The 11,866-nt window shown below is 38.4% G+C and overlaps 1 protein-coding gene and 1 pseudogene across 7 annotated transcripts in view; one reads left to right on the top strand and one right to left on the bottom strand.

Annotated features, from left to right (window-relative positions):
* The window catches only part of LOC116539799, a 93,932-nt pseudogene extending 91,636 nt beyond the window's left edge, over positions 1-2,296 (bottom strand). Inside the window, exons 1-2 of one of the 3 annotated variants that reach the window (XR_004264196.1) lie at positions 2,220-2,296; positions 1,871-1,943 (exon numbers count right to left, since the gene is read on the bottom strand). The product of XR_004264196.1 is annotated as a nucleolysin TIAR pseudogene, transcript variant X2 (transcript). The remainder of the gene's footprint in view (positions 1-1,870; positions 1,944-2,219) is intronic. The other 2 variants (XR_004264197.1, XR_004264195.1) reach the window with 2 other exon arrangements.
* DPH5 (diphthamide biosynthesis 5) overlaps positions 2,065-11,866 on the top strand; it is a 28,618-nt gene continuing 18,816 nt past the window's right edge. The window contains exons 1-3 of one of the 4 annotated variants that reach the window (XM_032262971.1): positions 2,065-2,137; positions 2,666-2,823; positions 6,362-6,486. In XM_032262971.1, coding sequence (XP_032118862.1) covers positions 2,134-2,137; positions 2,666-2,823; positions 6,362-6,486 — 287 coding nt within the window. In that variant the 5' untranslated portion in view covers positions 2,065-2,133. The other 3 variants (XM_032262974.1, XM_032262973.1, XM_032262972.1) reach the window with 3 other exon arrangements.

Below are 11,866 nucleotides of genomic sequence, written 5' to 3'. Positions count from 1 at the left end.
TAACAAAATCAATAATTTGGTAAAGAAGAAATACAAATGAACAAATATAAAATCTCATAAATTGGTCAGTAAGTATACATAGAGTAACACTGTAATAAAGAGGGGAAACCTAAATTAGCTTAGAGGGATGAGGGTCTCTGGGACGGGTTCCTCAGCTTGGTCTTAAAGAATGAGTATTAATGATCTAGGCAGGAGAGAATAGGAGACAGTATTCCATGATGAAGCAGCAGCATAGTAGAACAAAGCAGGGTGTTGTGGGCAGAGAATGATAAGCAATTTGGTATTGCTGGAGAGAAAGCCCATGGTATAGAGTGGAGAGAGATGAGGCTATAAAAGTCGGTAGTGGCCACACCACGAATGATTTTGTGGGGTATGTTAGTTAATACACCTGAAATTTCTCTTGGCCTCAGAAAGATTCTAGAAGGGGTGTGATATTTTCAGATTGTGTATTAACTATAACTCCCTGGCCCCCTTGAGTGAAGGATGAATGTAAAGGAGACATGATGATCAGCTACAAGAGTGACAAAATGAGGACCTGAGAACCAAGATGGTGACAGAGGGTATGGTTTCCATTGAGACACACAGGCAGACATGACAGAGAGATTAGATGTGGGGATGACTCCCAAGTGTCTGGCTGGGGTTAATATGTTGATGACGGTACTTTCCTCACCCACTGTCCCCTCCATCCAAGTAAATATGGAAAGAAAAGCAAAGCTGAAAGGGAAGATGATGGATTCAACCTTGGATGTGTTGAATAATGCCGCCATGCACCTAGGTAAAGATTTCCAGCAGAAAGTTAACATGAAGCCAAGAGGGAGAAAGTCTGAATAGGAGGTTGAAATTTGAATCTGCAAAATATTAAAGATACTAGGAATTTTGAGTGAACAGCCAGTTTTTCTGGGGTTTTGTTTGCCTGTTTTACTTAAGCCATTCTAATAGGTGGGTAGTGGTAGCTCATTGTGATTTAAATTTTTATTTCCCTAATGTCCAATGATGTTTAGGATCTTTCTTGTTTTGTTTATCATCTTTTAAAATGCTTACTTATTATTTGTGTGTCTTCTTTGGTGTGTATTCAAATCTTTTGCCCATTTTTAAACACGGAGATGTTTTCTTATTATTTTTTATATATTCTCCATACAAGTCCTTCATCTGATATATGCTTTGCAAATATTTTCTCAGCCTGTGGCTTCAACAGTCTTTTTAAGAGCACAAATTTTTAGTTTGTTGAAGTCCAATTTATCAATTTTTTTTCATCATGCTTTTGGTCTAAGAAATCTTCTAAGAAATGTTTGCCTAAATAAGGTCACAAATAGTTCCTCCTATGTTTGCTTCTGGTATAGGTTTAGGTTTTCCATTTACATCTATGATCCATTTTGAGTTTTTTGGGGGTGTATATGTGGTGTGAGGAACAGATCAATGTAATGAGTGGGGATAAAGTCAGCCACAGAGTGAAGTGTATAGACAGGAAGTGCAAAAATGTGGTTGAAACCTGGGAATAAAAATAATTCAAGGTTCAAGGAAGCGGAGTTGGGCATTGTCGGGGAAGCAACAGGAAAATTCTGAATAATCAACACTGCCTGCTAAGATAAGCAATGGCAGCTGTCTTTTTAATTTGGATGAGGTCACTAGTGACCTTAGGAAGAGCATTTCCAGTCAAAACAAATCTTTGCTATTCATAATTACATGTAACCAACAGCTTTATAGGAATTCCCCCAGCAGAAGCACTTGAGAGGTCTGAAATCCCTGAGCACTATTAAAGGTCACTTCTTTGGGTACAGGAGGGTCTGGGATTCCTGACACTGAGGGTGACCGAAGCATCCCTGGGGCACTTCAGCATAAGGTCTTGGGGACAAACCCGAGGAGTCATTACCTTGTTGGGAAATCAGGACACTCACTGCTGGATTTGCCAATGTGACGCTTCACCAGGGAGACACCTAGTTGAACTACAGGAAGATGAGAAGGCGGGGATTAATATCTGCGCACTCGGGCAAATCAGGGAAATCCCTCCCAGTCCCTGCGTCCCGAGGAGAGGAGGCGTAGGGGGCAGGGCCTCTCCCAACTCTCGCCCACGTGGCTCCTCTCTGGTGAAGAGCTACTGCAGTTACCCAGGCTTAGGAAGCGGATGTTTAAGCCATGGGTTAGGGGGCTCGTGAGCACGCCCGGTCCTTTCCCTGAGACTATGAAAGCGACGCACGACGGACTCCTCTTGGCTGACTGACCTTTCGCCCCCGGGTCTCCGCAGCCCAGGAGTCCGCGAGCCCGTCCTCCTCCCGCTAGTCGTAAAGTGCCGTAAAGGCACCAGCATTTTGCGGCACCGTAGGTGAGGCCGGCGGCGTGGGTCCTCGCTCTGCGCGGAGCCGGCGCTTTGGCGGTTTCTTCTGCGGAAAGGCGGTAAAGTAGTTAGAAGTTTGACGAGGTCAGGGAACTAGATGCGATTGTCTCAGCGGGTAATTGGCTGCACCTAGGTTTGTGTAACAAGCGGCAGAACTGGTAGGGTTGTTTTAAAACCTCTTATCCCAGTTCTTAAGCGTGACATAAGGTTCCCAAACCGCTCCCTGTGACTTGCCGCTTCTCTAGTGCTACTTTGGTTGTGATCTTCGTGTTCATCACTAGATCTTAGGTGTCCTCGGTGTAACTGACTTGTTCTGTCCACTTCGTCCTGCAGTCTCCCTCCTCCTGACGTTTGAAATGCTTTATCTCATCGGCTTGGGCCTGGGAGATGCCAAGGACATCACGGTCAAGGGCCTGGAAGTTGTTAGACGCTGCAGTCGTGTGTATCTGGAAACCTACACCTCAATCCTGACTGTAGGGAAGGAAGCCTTGGTAGGTGCTGAGCGTCCCTCAGCCTCTTGGGAAGAAAGCTCTCTAACATCTGATTTTCATACACTAAGCTGAACAGAATTTTCAGGTCTGCTTGTTTAAACCCATTGAAACGCATTCGCTTGTTCATTAATGATCTGAGGAGTAGAAGAAGGGAAATTACACACCAACCGACTGACTTGGAAAATGAAAGGGTGATTTGTCCTACTTTACAAGTCTAATTTTGTGGCTTTATCCAGTAAATAGGAAAGTTATTTTATACCCTTGGGGGGTAGTTATCAAAACCCCATATTTCATGAGGTAGTCAAGAAATCCTTTCTGAGTTGAGTGCTAATGAGGTGCTGACACAGCCTTAATGAGTTGGTTATATATTCAAGAACCAAGCTGAAAGCTTCCCCCTTTGAAGTATTTCCATAGGGAATGGTGATTGCCTTTTTGTATCATATCCAGAGAGATCTTACTTTAAATACACTATCTCCCAATAAGGATTATACTGATACAGTTGTATATATTGAGTGAGCCTAGACTTAATATATACAAGTGTATGAGTATACACTTATATGTATGAGTATACACTAAGTAGCCAGAGTGTTAGTGTGTTATACATTTAGTTGGCCCTCATAAGGACCCAGTAAATTGTGGGGAAGGGTCAACTTCAGGCTCATTGTCAAACTAAGTAAAAGGTAAATCAAAAGATTAATAGATACGTGATGGGAGGAAGGAGCAGATTTTTAGAATTGTCTTTGTCATGTCTTCCAAACAAAAAATTGACTTAAAATATTTAGGTCTCAGATTACTTTACAATCTTGAAGAGGGAATTAAGAACTGCTACTTGAATTGGCCATGCATTTAAATAAAAGTTGTTTGTAAAGACCAGCTTTGATATATACATATACGTAGAGAGAGAGAGAAAGTAAGTCTTGCTCTGTTGCCCAGGCTGGGGTGCAGTGGTGCAATCACGGCTCACTGCAGCCTCAACCTCCTGGGCTAAAGTATTCTCTCATCTCAACCTCCGGAGTAGCTGAGACTGCAGATGGGTGCCACCATGCCCAGCTAACTTTTTCGTATTTTTTGGTAGAGACAGCATTTTGCCACGTTGCCCAGGCTGATCACGGATTCCTAGACTCTCGTGATCTGCCTGCCTCAGCCTCCTCAAGTGCTGGGATTATAGGCATGAGCAACCACACCCAGCCTAAGACCAGCTTTGATTTGAAAAAACTTTTGTTTCCCCATTTTTGTCACTCTTAGGATAAAACCAAACCTAAGCTCAAAATGATGGAAATATGCTTCACTTATCAGTGCTAAGGAAAAGTAGAAGGAACTTAACACCATCAAGAAAAGTGAAAACAAATAACAAAACAGCAGTTTGATAGAAGGAGATATCAGGGGATGGCATAGAGGAAAGTTTGGATACAATTTTATCTTTGCTTTGTTACATGTTTATGTGACCTTGGACAAGTCTTTTAACTTTAGTGTCTTTTTTAAATGGGGGTAAAAACACCTACTTTATGTGTTTAGCATAGTTCTTAGCATAGATTCTTAGCTATCATATGTGGCACAAAAGTGTTAGGAAATAGAAATTGTCCATGGTTACATTTCCAAGCTTCTCTGAACCTCAGTTTCTTCATTTGTCAAGTGAGAATTACCAGTTGGAGGATGATGTAGTGTTTTATTGAGGTGATGTATGTGAAAGTGCTTTGTGCATTTTAAGTGCTAGCTAAATGTCGATTTTGGTTGCTATAATTTTTTTAAGTATTTTTTTCCAAAGAGAAAACTCCTGGAGTTATTACTTATAGAGTCAAGACCTGAAGCTGGATGCAGCCTTACCTACAGTAAATTATGTATACTTTAAGGTGCTAGAATATCTGTTCCTCCACAATAATAAGTACTGACATTTATAGAACAGTTACTGTGTACTGTTTTAAATGCTTTACATGTAGATTAGGATTATCATTCTAATTTTCTAATTACTGTTCATTTTGCAGGCATAGAGAAGTTAACAAACTTGCCCAAGTTCATACGGACAGTGAGTGAGTGAGTGAGTGAGCGAGGGAGTGAGTGAGTGAGTGATAGAGCCAGGAGATGAACCAAAGCAGTCTTGAGAGTTGAGGTCTGCCACTTTTTATTTTTTTCAGACGGAGTCTTGGTCTGTTGCCTGGGCAGGAGTGCAGTGCCATGATCTCGGGTCACTGCAACTTCTGCCTTCTGGGGTCAAGTGATTCTCCCGTCTCAGCCTCCCGAGTAGCTGGGATTACAAGCGTGTGCTAACACACTCGGCTAATTTTTGTACTTTTAGTAGAGACAAGGTTTCACCATGTTGGCCAGGCTGGTCTTGAACTCCTGACCTCAGGTGATCTACCCGCCTTCACCTCCCAAAGTGCTGGTATTACAAGCATGAGCCACCGTGCCTGGCTGAGGGCTGCCACTCTTGACCTCTACACTGTATTGTGTCTCTGTATTCTTAAAGATAGTTAATAGCTACACAAAGTGAACTTCACAGAACACCTACAGAGAAGGTAGTATTCAAGCAAAATGGTCAATGCTAGATCCTGCCCTGCTTAATAATCTGTTCATTTACTCATTTGTTTGACAGAAATTATTAAGTACCAGATACAGTTGTACTGCAGCAATCCTTGTAACTTTTAATAGCTCACTCAAAGTTCTCAATATGTAAGAAACAGTATTATTTACCTATGTATCTACTTTTACTCCATTTGAATTACTTATTACTCCTTAGGATATCAGTTATAAGATTTACAGTCCTCCTTTCTGTATTGGCTGCTGAGATGAAAAAAAAAGGATTCATGATCTTGCATAGTAGCCTGTAACCACTGTCAGATGACTACTAGCTTACTAGTTCACTCTGCTGGATTTAATTCTCTAGGGAATTAAATCACACAGCAGTTTGTATGCAAACTTCCTACATATTTAGAATTCATTTATTGCTCCTACAACTCTGCCTTTTGAGCAGAGACTAAGGAATATAGTTTTAAATTAGTATCTTCTGCATTAATGTAAGAATGTTCACTGGCTCTGTAAACAGCTAATTTTCTATTGTTTCTCATTGGTGCTGCCTTTTTCTTTTTCTAGCTGGGATGCCATATGTTTTCCCATTGAAAATTTAATAAAACCTAAAGCACCTAAACAAACCATGTTTGTTTAAACTTATTGTTTAATATATTTATTCTGTATTATATCATGTTTCTGAAGTGGGGTATGTATATTCCGTGTTCATCCTGCAGTATTCTGCCTGGCGTTTAGAACCAAATTTAGAAATAAATTTAAAATGCAAATGGCCTCAGATGTTAAGAGGTCTGCCTCCTTTGGGATATTAAGACAGCCCCAAAGACAGAGTTTAATTGCAACATGATATAGAGTACTGGCTCATTGATAAGTTGTATTGAATGATCTGTGTTTGGATGGTTGCCAACATATGCACCAGTCCAAGACAAAGGTATATGTGTGTGTGTGTGTGTATGTGTGTGTGTGTTAAATGGTCACCTGCTGTCTCTCTATCTTGATATTACACTTAAATCTGTAGGAAGAGTTTTATGGAAGAAAATTGATTCTTGCTGATAGAGAAGAAGTGGAACAAGAAGCAGATAACATTTTAAAGGATGCTGATATCAGTGATATTGGGTTCCTTGTGGTCGGTGATCCGTTTGGGTAAGTCGAGGCAGATATTTTGAGTTTTTAACTCATGTACTGTTCTTTTTTAAATCAGAATTATTCTATTGCATTTAAAACTTTTACCTACCAGGTCCTGACAGGGAACACTATTAGATTTCATAGTTTAAACTTTCATGATCTTTGAAACTAGTGAAGAAAAGCTACTTGGTAAATATGTCATCATATGTATGACTACATTATCAAGAATGTCAGCTGTAAAGTTTGTATCATTGTTTCTGCTGTTTTAGAAGGTCATGTAGGGTAACAAATGCCTTAACTGATATATCATTATCAAATAGTTCATAACATTATCAAAAGTCATTTCTGTCATTTGCTGCTGATAATTTCAAGCATCTTTGAATTCTTTTGTCCTAGGTTTTTTTTCCTTTTGTAATCATCTAATATTTGACAGTACTGCTGTCACTTTGCTTGCCTTGAGTTTATTGTTTATCAAGTCTGTGATTTCACTTTCTCATATCCACTGGGAACCTGGCTCTTATCATTACCACAAAAATGGGTGTCTACTGCCTAGTGAAGCATCATCAATCTTTAATGTCAAGCCAAACAGAAGAGTTCTTTATCTACAACTGGTTACCTAAGATTTATATCACAGATTTAAGGATCATAAGGACCATGTAAGAAGTCCTTGGAGGGGACTAGGAATTTTATCTAAAACACAGTGGTAAACTTTTGCAGGGTTCAAAGCAGGAAAACTCAAAATCTCATTAACATTGTGAAAATGTCACGCTAAATCATTAGGTGAATGGATTTTAGGGAGGCAAGAATGTTTTTGGTGGAAAAGAGAAAAAGATGGGAACATATTTAGAAGAAGAATGCCAAGATGGATGCAGTAGATAAGGAAAAGGAAAGGAGTAAATCTAACTCCCAGGATTATAGCTTTATAAATGACTGGTTGATAGTGTCACTTGAAAACTGGTAGAGAACAGGATTTGGAAAAACAAGAATTGGTTCTGAAAATGTGTTAACTTTGAGATATGAAGTAGGCGATTAGTTAGCTGCTGCTAGAGCTTGGGGGTGGGAGGTCATCCTAGATAAATGGCTGTTGAAGTCATCAGTATGTTTATGGTATTTAAAGCTCAAGGAATAGATAGAATCACCTTTGGAGAGAAGATTGGGAAAAGAAGAGGACCTAGGGTAGCCCTGGGAACCTTGGCATTTCATTGTGTATCTAAAGCCAGAGGAGGAGGGAGAAAAAGCAAAAGATATGTTGTCACAGAAGCCAAGAAAACAGACTATTTCAAAATGGAAAGACTGAATAACTTCAATATCACACTAAGAGTTTGTAAGATGAGGGCAGAAAAATGCATATGAATTTAAAGACACGATGTTTGGAGTTGATTAGTGGGGATTTTATGGAGGAGTTGAAACCTGAGCTGGACCTGGATAGGGTTCAACAGGTAGAGATTGTGGGGTGGGCCAGGAGAAAGGTAGAAGGAAGAATGCTCATGTAAGTGAAGAAACTGAGGCACAGAGAAAATATCTTGATGTAATTGCTCCCCTGCTCAAAAATAGTCAGTGACTTTCATGGCCTTAAATCTTGAAGTCATTCTTTTTTCTCTAGCTGCTCTTTTTAACTGCTATGCTAGAGCCAGTTGTACAACTTTGCATTTCAGAAGTGTTTTATAATATTCTTCCCCCATTTTTTGCTCAAGCTTTTTCCTTAAAATTGTTCTTCTCAGTTCCTAATTATACCTAATTGTACTATAAAATTAGTGTACAGCTCACATGCTACCTCTTTGAGTGCCTTTTTTTTTCCATTTTAAACACCTTTAATTTGCCCTTTCTCGGTGATTCATCATATATAGCCTTGTATTTAAATTCAGATTTAAGGAATATTTACTGTACTGCACTTACTTTTTATTTACGGGCAGATTATTGTTAGGATGTAATAATTGGAAATGGGATGGTGAGGATGTAATTTTAATTAGAATTTGAGTGGATTAAATGGAGGAGAAATCAGGTAAGGAATATGAAATGCAGCAAGCCACTGAAATTCTTAGATATGACCAAAAAATGCCGCTTATTTAGAGACCCTTTCTTATTTAAATAAAATGCTCAATCTTACATTCTTTTTGTTTCAATATCTTTAAAATGGTAAATTTTAACCATTTTACTATATAGTTCAGTGACATACTAAGTACATTCACATTGTGCAATTATCAGCACTATCTGTCTCCAACAATATGAAGTTCTTGAAGATAACTAAAAGTCATAGTAAAGTAAGTTCATATTGTTCTTTACCCAGGTTATTGAAAGGAATATGGAAATAGATCACATAAATAAAATAAATGTCTAAAAACACACTATATCGATAGATCTTAATCATTGTGAGAGCTGACAGTCTGAAACATTCTATCCCTAAATCTGAATAAGTAGTCCTTATTAAACACGCCCTTTCTAATGATGGTTCTGTTTTATTATTCCATTCTGTATTTCAGTATGCTCTACTGTAAATGAATACATAATTTTTATCCCTATGTTGTATGCCTTTTCCTTAATGGCATACATATACAGATAATATGTCCTGATGTAGGCTGTTTGACTGCTTCCATTCCATCTAATGCATATGAACAGTGCTTGGCACCTAATAACTATCCAGTCAATGTCAGCATTGTTATTAGTCCATTTTTCTTCAATATAAATAAAGCTGCCATGTATAAATTTATGTATATGATACCTTCCCCCTCCCACTTCTTCATCCCCACATTTTGGATTGTTTCCTTTTGATAGATTCTCCAAAATAGGTTTTTAGGAATAAAATATCAAAAGGTATGGACATGGACATGCTCTAGAATGAACCATATTGTCAATTATTTTTCAGAAGGATAGTGTCAATTGTTCGTGCTTCCATAGTTCATGAGAACATCATTTTCACTATATCATTGCAAACATTCATGGATATCTGGACCACCAGCCATACTTATGTCAAAAAGGGAAGGACTATAAAATTTAAAATAAACATACCAAATTTTGTGTATTCAAATTGGTCACCTTTGTGTACGTTATTTTATTGATTCCATTAATCAAAACATTTTTGATTTCCTTTTTTGTTACTGCCTTTAGAACAATTTCAAGTAACAAGCATATTATTACAAACAGATTTATTACTATTTCTGAGCATATATACATATACACATATATGATTTTAGATAGAGCCAAATATCTAGAAATAGTAAATGTGTGTGTGTATATATATGTAAGTGCCTGCTCATTTTAAATAAATTTGTGATAGGTAATTTTGGACCAGTTTTTCTTTTTCATCTACTTAAATAACTCACCAAGTAACTAATTTAGTTTTCTTTACTATTAAGGTTAAGTAGTGAGATTCTGTTGAAGGTGATATTAAAAACAATTCTTTATAATCGGCATTCATGTTATTTTTTAAAAGCTTACTCAAAATCAAATTAATGATTATTTTTCATATTAGTTTTATTTTATGTGTGTGATTAAAAACAGGCTTCCCTGGTGGGCATTTGTTAATATATATCTGACTGCCTCATGAGGTGAAAGCCCTTGATCTTCCTACTTGGTATGCATTGACCAGTCCAGAGGTTCTGCTTGTTTGTATGTAGTTTCTCTGACATGCTAATGTTGCTTTACCCAGTAGGGCCTGAAATTTTTATCAAGAGGGAAAAGGGCCTTTAAAATGCAGTTCTAAATTGATAAGGGGTTACATTTCACTGTGCCCATATTTATATTTATCTAAATTCTCTCTTTATTCCAATCTATCTACTTATAGTCTTGAGATTTATCTTCAAAAAGGAAAGACAACAGGTCAAATATGCACATACATACATACACACATAAACACATCCTAATTGTACACAGTAACTATATGAAAACAGTTATAAATAAAGTGGCTGCTAGACAGATATAAAATTCAACATTATATGAGATAGAACTCTCATATTAAGACTTAAAGAGTGACAGGCTGTGAAAATTTATGTACAGGCATACCTTGTTTTATTGTGTTTTGCTTTATTTCATTTCACATACATTGCAGCTTTTAAAAATTGAAGGTTTGTGGCAGCTTTGCATTGAGCAATCCTGTTGGTGCCATTTTTTTTTTTGATAGTTCTCATTTCCTGTCTCTGTGTTACATGTTGGAAATTATATTTCAAGCTTTTTCATTATTACATCTGTTATGGTGATTTGTGATCAGTGATCTTTGATATTGCTACTGTACTTTAGGCTGCCACAAACCAAGCACATATAACATGGTGAATTTAATAGATAAATATTGTGTGTGTTCTGACTGCTACCACCAACCAACGATTCCCCCAACTCTCCGTCTCTTATTACCTATTACCGTCCTATTACCAGAGACACAGCAATATTGCAGTTAGGCATTTTAATAACCCTATAATGTCCTCAAAGTGTTCAAGTGAAACAGTCATGTCTCTCACTTTGAATCAAAAGCTAGAAATGATTAAGCTTAGTGAGGAAGGCATATAGAAAGCCAAGAGGCTGGGCGAGGTGGCTCAAGCCTGTAATCCCAGCACTTTGGGAGGCCTGGGTGGGCGGATCACCTCATGTCAGGAGTTTAAGACCAGCCTGGCCAACATGGTGAAACCCTGTCTTTACTAAAAGATAGAAAAATTAGTTGGGCATGATGGTGGGTGTCTGTAATTCCAGCTGCTTGGCAGGCAGGGCGAATTGCTTGAACTCAAGAGGCAGAGGTTGCAGTGAGCTGAGATCATGCCACTGCACTCCGGCCTGGGTGACATAGCAAGACTCCATCTGAAAAAAAAAAAAAGAGAGAGAGAGAAAAGAAAAAGAAAGCCAAGATAGGCTGAAAACTAGGCCTTTTTTTGTCAAACAGCCAAGTTTGGTATGCAAAGGAAAAGTTTTTAAAGGAAATTAAAAGTGCTACTCTTATGAATCCACAAATGATAAGGAAGTAAAACAGACTTATTGCTGATATGGAGAAAATTTCAGTGTTCTGTATAGAAGATCAAACCCGCTGCAATATTTCCTTAAGCTACAGCCTAATCCAGGGTAAGGCCCGGACTCTCTTCAAGTCTCTGAAGGCTGACAGGTATGAGGAAGCTGGAAGAATAGTTTGAAGCTAGCTGAGGTTGGTCCATGAGGTTTAAGGAAAAACGTCTCTGTAACATAAATGTGTGAGCTGTGGATACAAGTTATCCAGAAGGATCTAGCTAAGATAACTGATGAATCACCACACAGTAGATTTTCAATGTAAGTGAAACACCCTTCTATTAAAGAGGATGCGGTGTAGGACTTCCATTGCTAGAGAGGAGAAGTGAATGCCAGGCTTCACAGGATTGGCTAACTCTTGGTAGGGCTAATGCAGCTGGTGACTCTAGGTTGAAGCCAGTGCTCATAGAACCTTGTG

The sequence above is a fragment of the Sapajus apella genome, unplaced genomic scaffold (genome assembly GCF_009761245.1).
Source record: "Sapajus apella isolate SASKATOON/1434 unplaced genomic scaffold, GSC_monkey_1.0 scaffold133, whole genome shotgun sequence".
In the NCBI taxonomy this organism is placed as follows: domain Eukaryota; kingdom Metazoa; phylum Chordata; class Mammalia; order Primates; family Cebidae; genus Sapajus; species Sapajus apella.
The sequence above is the reverse complement of the archived record's forward strand: the minus strand, read 5'-3'. Positions and strand labels throughout refer to the sequence as shown.